The sequence below is a fragment of the Triturus cristatus genome, chromosome 2_2, assembly GCF_964204655.1.
Source record: "Triturus cristatus chromosome 2_2, aTriCri1.1, whole genome shotgun sequence".
Classification (NCBI taxonomy): domain Eukaryota; kingdom Metazoa; phylum Chordata; class Amphibia; order Caudata; family Salamandridae; genus Triturus; species Triturus cristatus.
Window position 1 is genome coordinate 63,718,946 of NC_140582.1, and position 15,746 is coordinate 63,734,691.

At 49.9% G+C, this 15,746-nt stretch overlaps 1 protein-coding gene across 2 annotated transcripts in view; it reads right to left on the reverse strand.

Annotated features, from left to right (window-relative positions):
- Positions 1 to 15,746, reverse strand: part of GC (GC vitamin D binding protein) — a 293,245-nt gene that overhangs the window by 207,491 nt on the left and 70,008 nt on the right. For both annotated transcript variants that reach the window (XM_085641007.1, XM_085641008.1), the window contains exon 3: positions 2,930 to 3,062. In XM_085641007.1, the coding sequence (XP_085497133.1) occupies positions 2,930 to 3,062 (133 nt within the window). The remainder of the gene's footprint in view (positions 1 to 2,929; positions 3,063 to 15,746) is intronic.

Below are 15,746 nucleotides of genomic sequence, written 5' to 3' on the forward strand. Positions count from 1 at the left end.
TTAAATGCAATGTTACTGTGAACGCAACACTTTAATGTTCTTATTTTGAATAGTTAGGCTTACAATCTCCACAACAGTCATCAACACTCCAACACATTTCCAGCAGTCACACTAAACAAATTCAGTCATAGTGGTTAACACTTAACCCCTGTACCATATTCCCTTAACCCTTAACTACAAACTCTTCAACCCCATACCCTTCACCCCCTTCCCTACCCCTTAAGCTTGTGCCCTACTCCCTGTACCCTTACACCCTTACTTCTAGCCTTTAGCACCCTACTTATAACACCTACATTCGTACACCCCAAAGCCTTAACCCTTAACTCAAAACCTTAACAAACTTATTTTGTACCCGTGACCACTAACCCTTTTCCCTCAACTTTATCTTCAATCCTATACTGCTAACCCTAGTTAGTTAGTTAAAAGCTTTATTCGGTAAGGCAATTACAAACCATAAAAGCATTTGCATGTAAAAAACAATGACATTGTTACAATTGATAACATTTCAATATAAGAAAACGGAAAACGTTTAAGAAGGGAAAGGAATAAAGGAAGAATTTTTTCCTAGGAAGTAAAAATATGTGCAAAACTTGCAATCAAAAGTGCCTGTTAGCTGCGTGTACTGTTATCTGTGCGTAGGTTGTATGAGCAAAAGACTTTACAAGACGGAACAGAACAATCCCCCCAGAAGCAATATTAGGATGCCAAGGGGGGTGATCCCTAAATCATAGGGTATGTTTTGTGTTATTTTAACAAAGGAAATACCGTCAGTTTAGGCATAATAAATTTATGTTACTGTATGGGACATATACTTTCGGTTTGAAAGAATTCAATTTAAAGGTTCGTTCTGTGCCGCACGCAAAATTTTAAAAACTTTGTCATATTTGCTACCACTAAATCTGTCTCTAACATCTGAAGAGCCATCAGAGCAGGTCGACACTGCTTGAGGGCCAACAGTTTCAATAGGGGTATCCGATACAGATTTCTTGGTACGAAATAAAAGTTATAAAACATAATTGCGTGCAAAGTCGACTGGGGAGAAAGACCGTCACAGGGACACAAATTCAAATTAGTAGCCCAGTCGTTTGTCACCGGGAAGGTGATCAGTCTGTGAAACATATTGAAACGGAATCTTCTTAGTAAGAATTTATCATAGTTACTTAGACTTAGATTCAGGTAGGGCTCCATTTTATCTGAATACCCTTAACGCCAATCCCTAACTCCTTAACACTATAACCAATCACTTAACCCTATACTCCTAACCGTTAACCCTTAACCCTATGCATATACTCTTATCCTTAATTACTAACCATATATGCATAAAATCCATGGGCAACATCTCAAACTCTTACCCCTATAACCTTAACTTCAAACCCATCCACAAAACCCCTATGCCACAAACAAACATACTCAACGCCATTAACCCTACACCTCTATCCCTATTTCCCTAGCCCCAGCCACTATCCCTCATAACCTGAACCTCTATACCCTATATCTTATATCCAATTGCTTTTCTCCCTAACCCTTAACCCTTCACTATTTTCACACTATCCTTATTTGAATATATTTTGTCAACAAGCATTTTTCGGAGTATTCCTTTTTTCAAATTATTTAGTTTTAGAAATAATAATTGGGAAGTGTTATTTTCAGAAGTGTTATAATTTTGCCTAAATTTCTCCTGTCACCTCATCAGAACGTCTGGCAAAATGAATCAACGAAGATGGATCCAAGGGCCTCCACCACATAGGTTTGCAAGCCACCTACCGAAGTCTAAATAACTCCCTAAATATGCTACCGGAAAACGAAAGATAAGGGAACAAAATTTACGAGGATGTAACAAAAGGTGTATATTGACCAAGAAAACATTTTCCACATAAAAGAAATAAAAAGAATATAAAAGTGTCAGGTATTTTAACATGAGTGCTAATACTCTGTGCAATTACGAATGTGGAACTGTCTTTACGTTCATGTACTTAGAAATCAATGAAAATTTTGAGGAATGCTCTTAGAAAACTACGACCATCAAAAGGTTTCCATTACTATTCCTTGAAGCCTTTACAATTTTCTAAATATGTAAACTGCACTCACACGAAGGAGTAAAAACTACAGGTGCAGACATACAATTTTTTTTTGAGAAGCCGGACATTTTGGGCTAGATTTATCAAGTGTTGTGTCACCCTTTCACCACACAAGGGGGCCAAGGGCGACGCAACACTAAAGTCAGATTTATCAGGCTACGCGAGGCCACATTATGAAGACCTGCATGGCTTGATAAATCTGGCGTAATGCACGATCATGCAAATCGCTGCCTTGCATTACTCTGCCCCAGGGAGACTTTCTATGGGTGGAGCATGGGCATTCGCACGCATCCACCCATGGATTTTGGAGCATCTAGGATTTACGATTAGTGGTAGACCTGGGAATGCGTCAAAATGCTACGCCTCCCCAGGGAAGGTGTAACAAGGACAAATATCTTTATTTCTCCTCGTTTTTAATTCTTTCTACATGTACTACATTCTGCATAAAATTTCCCTGAGGACTGTTTTTGTGCTGGAAGGTGTCCCTTCCTGCACAAAAATAACACCGTCTGTAATGCAGCCACCCTTGCACCATGACACAAGGGTGCCTGCATAGGAGCTAGGCAGCCAAAAGGGCGCCATCGCAAAGAAATGAAAGGAATGTACCGTATAATGTTGAATATCATGCATTCCCGCCCTTTCACGCAGCACAGCGAGGTGGCTTGCTGCATTGTGCTGTGCCAATGTATAATAAATCTGGGCCTTCGTTTTTGTACGAAGAGTATGTGAATCTTACACTTTAATGTTTCATCACTGGGCTTATGGACATTGCGGTACAGATCTCTCATGAAAGGTTGAGACATTTCTAGCAGACAAACATTGAAATACACGGATAAATGAAGAAGGCCTACCCTTTTGTCGTAGCACTCAGGAGCTGCGCCTTTAGCGCAACACGTTTCAGCCAGAGAGACGATCTCTTGCACAATGTTGCTAATCTCATCGAATGTGGCATTAGAGTACTTTCTGCTGTTCAGGATGATTGCGCTGAAAAAAACAGAATACAGATAAAATTTTAAGGAAGTTATCTCTCTCTCTCTCTCCCTCTCTTTCACTCTTCCTCGCTCCTGCTCTTCGCCTGTCACTCACATTTCTCTTTCTTCCACTCCCCACTATGGGGCATAATATCAAGCACGGCGTTAAGATTATCGCCGCTTTAGCAGCGATAATAGGCTTGATAATATGCCGCAGAGAATTCCCATAGAAGTCCAGGTTCACACCAGAACATGGGCTTCTTTGGGAATTCTGCAGGGCATATTATCAAGCCCATTATCGCCGCTTTAGCGGCAGTTTTCTGCCGCTAAAGCGGCGATGATCTTAACGCCATTTCTTGATAATAGGCCCCTATGTCTCTTGGGCTCTTTTCTTCTTGTACCAGAGATGGTCTTTGTGGGATATTATTACACTATGGAAGATTATGAATACAATGTCAAGCAAAAAAATACAAGCATCGGCAAAGCCAACCTGCCTAGCCTGCACTGTGCGATGAGTTACCGAAGGAGTGCTGCCTTCAGCAAGAGAGGGCTGAGTGAGTGCAGCCACTGAGGCTGCAAGTGTCTGGTGTGACACCCCGACCAGGCCAGAGAAGCCACTTCTGCTGCTGACCGATCTGTGCTGGCTCTGTCACCTCTGTGTTCACTAAAAAAATACTTTGCCACATCACCAAAGCTATAAAGTAAAATCAGCTGCACAGTGTAACCATTCCTCAAAAGGCTGTGGCTCTGAAATGACCACATGAGGGTTTACAGCAAACTGCTAAAGCTGTCATAAGACGCCAAATACAAGGTTAACCTTACATTTAGGTTTTCAATATCTATAAAACTTGCAGTAATTAAAGTACTAACATTAAAGCCACTAAACCTCTCATGTGTGTGTCGACCAATCAAGAAAAAGAGATTTATGAGATCACCCAAACTGGGATGACTGCAAGTTTCTTGGCTTCAGCTTTCAGAAATTCAGTCGGTCTGTTCTTAAAACCTCTTGCATTTTCTCTTGAGTTCAGACTTATTCTTAACAAAACCAGTTGCAGTGCTCCAGTAGATTTACACATCAATAATGTAAATAGTCCAAAAAACACCATGTGAAAACAATGAAAGAAGTACAGGAACTGGTCATACTCGAGTTCACACAACCACTATCGCAAAAACAACAATTTCCTTTGAGTGCCTCTATTTTGTCCCACTTGCGAACCCTTACACCCGGCACTGAACAACCATGGCTTACATTAGTACTTTTCTATGAATGTGTAACAAACTATTTCCTGGATATCCTATACACAGTTTACGCATCACTTTTGGTACAAAATACTGGTGTAGAAAAATATATGCAAATACAGATCCCAATCTAAATCTGCCCCAGTTTAACATGGCACATGCCTGGCTCCTCTTCAGTCTATATGTATGCGACATATAACAAACCAGAGTACCACTGGGGAGGAGGCAGATACATCACTGGCCACCGGTTGACAATCTTGTATCAAGTAGCATAGCAAGTGGAAGACATGCTGCTCCCTAACAATCCCTGAATAATGACGCCATTTTCCATCGGTATATATTTGTGTTGTGGTAAGAATTAGAACAAAGACTTCACAGGAACCCGGATAAAGGTCCTATTAGTTGGTCCTACCTGAATTTGTCCGACTACCAAGACTGGAATTAAGGAAATAACTTTTCAGTGTACACCAACAACTATAGAAGAAGGATCATCAATTGTTCTGATACATATTCATCTGACTCAGATAATGATAATCCCCAAGAGATGGGTGGAGCCCAATATAATTCTAGACCCTATAGGGGAAGACAGACTCAATATTCCTTCCCCGGCCAGTCCCCTTTTTTACCAAGAGGCCAATACAGAAGGAGGAACAAACAATGGCCACAAGACAGGGGAGAACAACAACAGATGAGCCCTCAACCTCAAAAACCCTATTTGAAGACCCGAAACCAACGATATTGGTGATAGAAAGTAGGGGCATTTGTTGTGACACGAACAAAAAAGACACTTTACTAATTTTCAATCTCTCCTCAGTAGACCTTAATGGTGAGGAAGTTTCAGTTCTCAGCCGTGGTCTTTCATTTGTTCCAAGTACCTGCCGTGACATCTTCAAACTACATGAGGATCTGTATGCCTTTTTCAGGAAAGTTAGGTTGAAAACATTCTTCTTGGACAGACCTATGGACTCCCAAGAAGTGAACCAGTCCAAGTGCAAACTTCTGTCTGTATTTACTCCAACTTTAGATATGGTAGGCCCTGAGGTCAGCATTTTTTAGAAAAATATTATAAAGGAGATCTCGCGCATTGTTAAACATCCCTGCAACTCACGACATAATGTGTCGCAAAAAGATAACCTAGCTCTTGATAAAATCAAATCCAATAATAACCTGATTGTCAAACCCTGTGACAAAGGCGGGGTTATAGTCATCATGAATGAAACCGACTATAATAACAAAAGTTCGGAAATGTTGGCTGTGCCAGAGCACTATAAAAAATCACACCCTGGAGAGCTCTTAAAACAAAATGCCCACATCCAAAATACAACTCACAGAGCATTAGAGTGTGGATTCATCTGCCAAGAAGAACATAGCTTCCTTATCAAATCATGCCCCATAATTCAAGCACTATCTGGGGTATCTAAAACACATACAAATGTGGATGATCCCCCATTACGCCCCATCATTTCCACTATTGGCTCCAGCAAAGAACCCCTTTCAAAATATGTGGATTCTTACTTATGTCCTTTGATTCAGAACTATGCCTCCTTCGTTCGCGATACGGGGGAAATTATTAATAAAATTGAAGGTATATCCTACAACTCCTACACTGACATCATGGTGACGCTTGACATTGAGGCGTTGTACACCAACATACCTCAATGTCAAGCGTTACAGGCATTAGCATCCCTGCTTCAGCGATCCCCAGGAGATAGACCGGGCGGTTTTATCTTACAGTGCCTAGATATAGTTCTGATGAAAAACTTCTTCGATTTCAATGGACTGATTTACCAGCAAATCAAGGGCACCAGTATGGGAGCATCCTGTGCGCTGAGCATAGCGAACATCTACATGGGCGAGTGGGAGATGAAAAATATCTTCAATGAAGCAGCTCCATTTTTTGAAAATGTGTTATTTGGAAGCATTTTATTGACAACATTTTCTTTATTTGGAAAGGAGATGTTGCAACCCTTCATGAGTACATTCTCTGGCTTAATGCTAGTGACAGTAATTTAAAGTTTACTGCCAAATTCAGTTCGAAACAGGTGGAAGTTTTGGATATTTTAATCTTTGGGACAAATGACTCACTCCAAGTCAGTCTATTCAGGAAGCCTACAGCTAAAAACACTATATTACAGTATCAGAGCTTCCACCCGACTTGCCAGAAAGATTCGATCCCCTTTGGGGAATTTCTTCACGTGCGTCATAATTGCACGAATATTGAATATTGAGGATTTCCATAAACATGGAGATGCATTGAAGAAACGCTTGCTAGACCGTGGTTACCCACACCGCCTAGTAAGACATTCATATAAAAGGGCCAAATATTACAATCGTGATGCCCTTTTACAAGGTACCAATCGCACACCACAAGATCAGATTACATGTGTCATCAATCATTCTTCAGTAAACTATAAAATAAAATATGTGATCAATAAAAATTGGAAGATTCTTAACACCAACGAACATGAATCCCAACTACAATTACCGTTGGTGGCATATAGGAGAAATCGTAATCTAAAAGATCTTTTGGTAAATACAAGACCTCAATTGCCCAAGACTCAGTATCAAACCACCATCATAGGACTACCTCCCATATTAGGAAACCACAAATGTGGGTCATGCCATGCTTGTGACACAGCATTAGTCACGGAGTCTCTTAAATATAATGATAAGAACATCAAACTTAGGCATCTCACCCATTGCAGGAGCCATAACATCATATACATACTATTTTGTCCATGTGGTTTAGCATATATTGGAGAAACGGGTCGTGAATTCCACATGAGATTTAGTGAGCATAAATCTGCATTTCGGACACGGAGAACAACGGCCCGTTAGTGCAGCATTTTTTAGATAAACAACATTCTGAAAATGACATGAGGTGGTGCAGTATAGAAAAAGTCAAATGTCAGGCAGGCTTGCCTGCAGAAATAACACGCAAAAGAAGAGAAACGTTTTGAATGTTTCATTTGAATAGTGTCAAGGCAGGATTAAACGAAGCTATAGTCTGGAATATTACCAAAACTTGATCTTTTCTGCCCATAGTCATATATCTGTTCTGTTGACAGTATTGTCATTGTTACTAAATACTATCACTGAATCTTAGCAGTATAGTTGCCTTAATAGATATGGTCTGTTGTTTTCTGCCTACGGCATAATATTTTGCATCTTTGGAACTTTACCTATAATAACATCAGTACATAGGTAAATTCTTTTTATTTGGTTGTACAATATCCACCTTTATGTTTGCTGGATTAGATCACATTCTATTTATCGCCAGGAGCCTCGCATACAATACAAACTTGATGCCAATGTCGTATGACTTTGATCCACATTGCCCATAGTCACCAACATAAGACTTAAGGGCCCAAAAGTAATTATATGTGACACCTTGGCTGAAGTTATGCCCCAATTTAATATTTGCGCTAACTGCCTGGCCAGACAGTTTATATTAATTTCCTGTTTATATTACGGTCCTTTAAAAACTCCTTCAGGGGGCATGGCCAAGATGGCGGGGTGAGCGGACGGACTCTCCGCTGGCTCCCGCTTCCCTGAGCCCCTAGACCGAGACTACTGCCGCATCTCCCCCCGGAGGAACGGGGACTGAGCAGCGGAGACTCTAGTGGGCCGGTGGCAGCGACCTGGCTGCCCGGAGTGCTTCAGGACCGCCCGCAGCACCCGCCGGAGCGCTCCAGTGACCGCGGCCGGGAGGGGGCGGAGCATTGGGCCGACGCGAGTGGCTGCAGGCCCGGACGCCTACCTAAGAGGACGCCCGGCTTTGCAGGAGCAGCCGGCCGCAGCACGCAGAGACGGCCCACGCGACAAACAGGGGCCCGGCAGCGGCCCGGATCGAGGCAAGCAGAGGCACAGCACTACGGAGGAGGTGATCGGGCCGGGGGGGGGAGTGCTCACGCCCCCGGTGGTTGAAAAAGCGGAGACGGCGCTTGGAGTGCGGGATCGGGGGCGCCCTGCGGCCCCAGCGGAGAGCGGTGGAACAGTTGCTGGCCCAGCGGAGTGTCTACAGCGGTGGTGCTGGCAATAGCGCTGTGCGGAAGGCAGCCCCGAGAGTGAGGTGCAGGCCCCCCACCCCAGAGGTACCGGAGCGGACAAAGGCCTGTGGAGCTCGCGTGGGCTGCGGGGCTGCCCCCGGGGGGGTGAAGCTGCTGGGTCACAGGGGGGGGCGACTGGGAAGCCCCCTCCCCCCCGGTTTTTCCGTTCCCCGGCCCAGCTTCGAGATTGGATGGGCCCTGCTGCCTAGGGGGAGTGCCTGGAGGGCCTTGCCTCATTAACACGAACACCGCGGTCGGGAGGGACGGGCCCCGACCTGCACGCTCCCCGTGGAGTGGCATGCGCATGAAGCGCTAGCTGTGGACGGACCTGGTGCGGAGGGTAGCGAGCTGGAGGGGGATTCGCGGTCCCCGGTGGCGACGACGGCGCCTTGAACACAGACAGGAGCGGAGGAGGCCCGAAGGGGCATACCGGCAGAACACCGGAGCGTGTCAGCAGCCGCGGGAGCACCACGGAGAGGGGCGTGGTGGGGGACACCCGGGGCCCCGGAGACGCAGAAGCGGGACAGGAGCCCACGTGGGGTGTCTGTGGCACTGACGGGGCGATCAGCATTGAGTCCCGGAGCCCATGGCGGGCAGCAAGGGAGGACGCAAGGGGGAACGCACTCTCCCAGAACTACTGGGCAGGAACCAGCAGAGAGCTGACTGGGGGCAGCAGTCGCCCGGCCCCTCCGGAGGAACGTTGGGTAACAACGGCGGGGAGCCTCCGATAACCAGATCCTTCATGGAATCTCTTTTCGGCTCCTTACGGGAGGATTTCCAAGCCCTGAAGAAGGAGGTAGCCGGCGAGGTGCGGGAGGTCCGGTGGGAGGTGGACAGCCTGGGAGAACGTGTGGCTACGATAGAGGATGCCGGACGGAACAGAGATGAGGAACTAGAACGGCTGCAACAGGAGGTGCTTCGTCTCCGGGATCAACAGATCGACATTCAGGCGCATGCCGAGGATCTAGAAAATAGATCGCGACGCAACAACATCAGAGTCCGAGGCATTCCGCTCACAGAAGAAGGGACGGACATGGCGGGCTACCTACAGGATCTGTTCCGGGAGGTCCTGGGAGAGCCGGACGGGTTCAACATACGGATCGACAGGGCGCATCGAGTAGGGCCGCGGCGCCGGGCGTCGTTGTCGCCCCCGGACATCTTAGCCTTTCTCCCGGACTTCCCGCTCAAAGAGCGCATCCTGGCGGAGGCTCGGAGGAAGCAGCCCCTCACCTTCCGGGGTCGCCCGGTCGCCCTGTATCAGGATCTGTCCGCCATCACGCTTCAGAAACGGAAAGCGTTCAAGACTGCCACCGACTTCCTGAGGTCGCACGAAACACCATACGCATGGGGACACCCGTTCAGACTCATATTCCGATGGAATGGCACTATGCATCAATTACGGTCATTGCAGGAGACATGTGGGGTCTTGGGCATACCGGCACCGGAGGAGGACGCGGCTCCGCGGAGGCGGGGGCGCACCGGCAGCGATTGCTGGCTGCGGGTGTCGAGGCGAGACAACCCGGCACGGCATGCGAGACCAGACTCACCCACCATCAGAGCCAGCATGGCGGAGGAGGTGTCCGAGGTGGCGGAGAATACTGGATTAAGTGACACGGCGCCGACGGCGTAGGTCCGCTCCGGGGGGAGCTCATCACAGCCTTTGACACTAAGCAGGTTTGGGGGCCAGATTGGGGTGGGGGCGGGGGAGGGGGGTTCGGTGGCTAGACGTCCACTAGAGTACTTTACCAAAGACTTGTCCCTCCGGGACTGGACTTGGACAATGTTGACTCAGGTTGAGGGGAGGGGGAGGGGGGCAATGCCCGAAGGGGTTTGGGAAATGTTGGCACGTTGCCGAAGGATGAGTGGCGGGGTGGTAGGGGTGTTGGTTGCAGGAATTGGGGGGGGAGGGGGGGGGGCTACGGGAGAGGGGAGGGGGAAGGGGGAGTTGCAGGGGGGGAGTCCAGAGCGTGCCCGGAAACACGGCCGCAGTGGCGGCGCGTACACTCAGGTCCGTGGGTCCTTGTGGGGGCCCAGCTGTCATGCTTGCCACTGCCAATGACGCCCATGGCACTTAAAATTGTCACACTGAATGTCAGGGGCCTCAACAACCCGATTAAACGACGAGCCGTCCTCTCCCTCTTAGAAGGCACTCGGGCCGATATTTGTCTTCTACAGGAGACTCATCTCCTACCCCGCGACTGTGCTAGGCTGCGGTCCTCAGCTTTCCCCACCCAGTTCTTCTCGTCCAGTAACACTAAAACGGCGGGAGTGGCGATACTAGTTGCCCGGCACTTTCGGGGGGAAGTGCTGCACAAACAAACGGAACAAAAAGGCAGATTTTTGGCGTATAGATTTATGGTGGCCGGCCTCCCCTTCACGGTCGGGTCCCTTTACAGCCCGAATGAGCATCAAGAACGCTTCCTCAGCGGGGCGTTGGGCGCGGTCACAGCTACGCCGGATGGACACATTATTGTAGGAGGCGACTTCAACATGGTCTTTGATGCTGCCCTTGATAGGTCTGCCCCCCGCTCGCCGCAGACCGGAGAGTTCTCAGCGGGGTGCAGGGCCCAACTAGCGGCCATTGACCTAGTGGACCTCTGGCGTCACTTACACCCGGCGGACAGGGATTACTCTTTCTATCCGCACGCACACAAGACCTACGCGCGGCTAGATCATTTTCTGGTCACTGGCCCGGCCTGTGCGCTGGCCACGGCGGCGGACATTGGGGTGATCTCTATGTCAGATCACGCCCCGGTGACAGCTTCCTTCTGCCTACCGCCGGTTTCTCAACCTCCCCGTGTCTGGCGTCTACGAGATGCGTTACTACACAGGTGAGAGGTAGTCCAGCAAGTGACAACGGCGATTCGGGACTACTTGACTCACAATGAGACCCCAGATACGTCGCGAGCGACACAGTGGGCGGCGCTGAAGGCAGTGCTCCGAGGGGAGTTTATCGCGCTTTCCGCGGCGGATAACACGAGCCGGCGACAGAAGCGGGAGGAGCTCACACAACGGGTGAGTGAACTGGAACACATACACAGACGGACGGGCACACCGCGTGTCTGGCGGCAGCTCGCGGGAGCAAGGAAGCTCCTGACGGCTCTGGACATGGACCGTGCGGAGTACGCGGCACTGCGCCTCCGGCACGCCTACTACACATGGGGGGACAAATGCGGTCGGCTATTAGCGAGCAAATTGAGAATAGCTCGGCAGACTCAGACGGTGAAAACGATCACCGACCCCACGGGGCTGGTGGCCACAGGGGACGCCCATATCGCAGAGCTCTTTCGTAGGTATTATGCGGATTTGTACGCGGGGGACCCCACGGATGGGCCCGCCACAGCAGCATACCTAGAGTCGGTCTCTCTGCCATCCCTGACACCTACGCAGGCGGAAGCACTGGATAAAGAGATCCGGATCGAGGAAGTCATCTCTGCCATAGCTAAGCTTAAGCACGGTAAATCCCCGGGCCCGGATGGGTATACCGCCCTTTTTTATAAGACGTTTTGCTCGTCGCTCGCACCGCTCCTTACGCGGTTATTCAACTCTTTCGCGACGCGGGGGCCATACCGCCGGACCTGCTGCGGGCGTCCCTGGTGGTCATCCCCAAACCGGGGAAGGATCGGACGCAGAGTAGCTCGTACAGGCCTATATCACTCTTAAACATCGACCTCAAGCTCTATACCGGGATTTTGGCAAGTCGGTTGGCGCCTTTCCTCCCGGGATTAATAGATCCGGATCAAGCGGGCTTTGTACCGGGGCGGCAGACAGTGGACAACACCAAAAGAATACACACCTTATAGAAAAAGCATTACGGATCCCCGGGGAACGAATGTTACTGTCAGTGGATGCCGAGAAGGCGTTTGACAGGGTCCATTGGCCGTACCTGGAACAGGTCCTAACGAAGGTGGGGATGGGGGAGAAATTCCGCTGCATGATCTTCAATTGCTATCGCTTCCCGACCGCAGTAGTGAGAGTGAATGGATGCTGCTCCCAGAGCTTTGACATCGAAAGAGGCACGAGACAGGGTTGCCCGCTGTCGCTCTTGTTGTTCGCCCTATATATGGAGCCCTTTGCACAGCGGGTGCGGGATAATCAGGCGGTGAAGGGGGTGAAGTTCGGGGGTTTCAGTCACGCCGTAAGCCTCTATGCGGATGATGTGATCTTCTCACTGGACGATCCGCTCTCTGCCTTGCCGGCCTGCATAGCGGAGCTCACCGCGTTTGCGGCGGTGTCGGGGTTCAGAATGAATATGGGGAAGTCAGTGGCTTTGGATCTTTCCTTAGCGTCAGGGACCAAAGCCTTATTACGGCAGAGAGTTCCGATACTGTGGTCCTCGGACTCGGTGTCCTACCTTGGGATCCAGCTGGCCCCCACTCTACCTGCAATGGTAACGGCAAACTATGCCGCCTTGGGTTCGAAGGTTCGAGAAGAACTAGCTCGATGGGACCGCAATACCCTTTCACTGCTGGGAAGAGTTGCGGCAGTCAAAATGACAATCCTGCCTCAGATATTGTACTTGTTTCGGGCGCTCCCGCTGCAGCCCCCTGCGGAATGGCTTCGGAAGATGCAATCCGACCTGGGGCGTTTCATTTGGCAGGGCCGGAAACCTAGGATGCGAAGGGCGCTCTCGATGTTGTCGCCGGAGGTGGGAGGTCTCGGAATTCCGGATCTTCGTAAATACTTTTACGCATCACAGCTGCGTTATCTCGTGGAATGGAGCCGCTGGGAGTCGGACAAACACTGGCTCTTCCAGGATCAGGCGGTGGCGGGACGGCCTCTGCAGGAGATACCGTTCCTGCGCCGAGCTCACCGTCCTGCTAATCTATACGCCTCCTTTATCACTAAAGTGACCCTACGAGTATGGGATGCCACGAATCTGGTGCATGGCTTGACGTCATTCCCCTCCCCGTTGACACCCATAGCGGAGAATCCGGACTTCACCCCGGGAATGGAGAGAGGGGCGTTTGAGCACTGGCGGCCGGCCGGATGCCGGGCATTGTGCCATGTGTACGGCCCAGAGGGGAACCTTCCCTTCACGAGCTTCAGACAGGAGTATGAGTTCCAGGACTCCGAAAGATTGCGCTACATGCAGGTTCGTCTCTGGGCTCTGCACCCTCAGGTGCGAGAGGCGGCGGACCGGCGACTCCTCCCGTATGAGCGCTGGCTCCTGACCCGCTCATCCGACACAAAGCTTATCAGTGACCTGTATAGGTTCCTCCAGACACCCGCCTCACACTTATATAACCCGGGAAGGGAGCGCTGGGAAAGAGAGTTGGGAAGTTCCCTGAGCCATGTCGAATGGGTGCAGGTCGCTTACAGGGCCAGACACTCAGCCTATCATGCCGGCCTCACGGAGACTTTCACTAAAGTTTCCACATATTGGTACTATACCCCGGAACGCATGCACGAAATGGACCATAGTAGGGAGGCCGACTGTTGGAGGGGCTGCGGGCAGAAGGGAACGCTGACGCACGCGCTGTGGGATTGCCCCCTACTAACCGCCATCTGGAAGGAGGTGATAGACAATGTGGATTCCCACTTTGACACCGAAATACCGCGCTTCCCGGCTTATACCCTGTTGGGCTTCCCAAATGGGCTGAGGTATCCCTTAAAGTCCCGTAGAGGTCGACAGATTGCCATTGCGTTGGGGTCGGCAGTTCAGACGATTCTTGTACACTGGCGTTCACCCACGCTCCCCACAGTCACGGGTTGGCTGCATAGATTGTGGCATGTGCTGGGGATGGAGAAAATGTCGCTGGCGGTGGCGGGCGACGCGGAGCGATTTAATGACCTTTGGCAGCCGTTCCGGTCCCTACTGATCACGGAATTTAGAGAATTGACCTGCCCGAGATACCTGAGACTCCTGCGGCTTACTGCGCGGGAGGAGGAGGCCTCCTGAGGTGCCGTTGGGAAGAATTGAAGGGCGGACTGTGGAGCCGAGCAGGAGTCGTCAGAGGCGCGCGCTGGACTAGTGGGGGGGGGGGAAGAGGGGGAAGAGGGGAGGGCTTCGGGAGTTGGGAAGGGCGGGGTGGGAGGGTTGAGAGGGATTGTTGGGGGTAGGAATTGGGGAGAGTACATAGGTATCGGAGCAGAGGGTAGCACTCCTGGACGGGGCAGGAGAGCGGATCTTACGGCACGGGAGGAGGCTTGGGTTTTAGAGAGACGGTGACCTCCTTGGGGTCCCTTATGGTAGCTTGTGCCACGGGAGGGGTCATGCACGGGGCTTTACTTGAGGGACGGCCGTATAGCGCTAGGCTGCGGGTGGGACGGGGGACCCTTTGATTATGCTTGAGGTTAATCGCGGCCGGCCCTACGGGATTGTAGGCGGCATGCTGTGTATAGTGATGTCCTCATGACGCGACCCCTGGGCTCTGAGACAGGCTGGTCCTCCCAATGAGTAACGTGCCGGCCCGAAGGGTTGTAGGCAGGAGTTACTGCTGTTGTTCATGATACCTGGTTACGATTAATAAAAAGATTTAAACCTAAAAACTCCTTCACAGGGGTTTTAATATGGAATCTTTACACTTTTTGTCATCATTCTTCGCTTTAAAAAAAATCTAGGACATGGGAATTCCCCATAATGGGCAAGCTTTTTGTCTCTAGTGCATCGGCGAACAATTACACACTTAAAGATGGCTTCCAAAGTCGAGTATTTTTCAGTCCTGTCTCGATATCAATGAACGTTACGTGAAAATTAGCTGGCACTGACTATCAGTTACTGCGCTTTATCCGGTTAGAACACAACTTTCCAAACTTTTCATGTTGGTGACACACTTTTTGGAGATGCATCATTTTGGGACACAGCAAGGCAGTGTAGCGAGCAAGCGTAGCGAGCGAGCCCGAACCTCCTAAGGGGGGTTCGTCAGAAAATTTTGAAATAAAAGTGGGGAAATGGTGCATTTTCAAGGAAATTTGAGAAAGCAGGAAGGTTACTAAAGCAATTGTGAATCTGTTCTAACAAAGACAGTGACTGGCAAAACTGGGTGTAAGGTTAGGTTTGTGCCTGAAGCAAGAATTTAATCATGCACACATTGACACATGCCCCAGTGATTTACGACACAAAAAGGGCTGGTTCACGCACTGCCAACCCTTTCAACCATGCACAAAGTCTGCCTGCTGCCGAGCGAGCGTAGCGAGCGAGCCCAAACCACCCAAGGGGGATTCTGTCTCCCACTGTCTGTCTCCCTCTGTCCGTCTCCCTCTGTCCGTCTCCCTCTGTCTCCCTCTCTCTGTCTCCCTCTCTCTGTCTCCCTCTCTCTCTGTCTCCCTCTCTCTCTGTCTCCCTCTCTCTCTGTCTCCCTCTCTCTCTGTCTCCCTCTGTCTGTCTCCCTCTCCTTCCCTCTGTCTCCCCCTGACTCCCTCCCTCTGCCTCCCTCTCTCTCTGTCTACCTCTCTCTCTGTCTCCC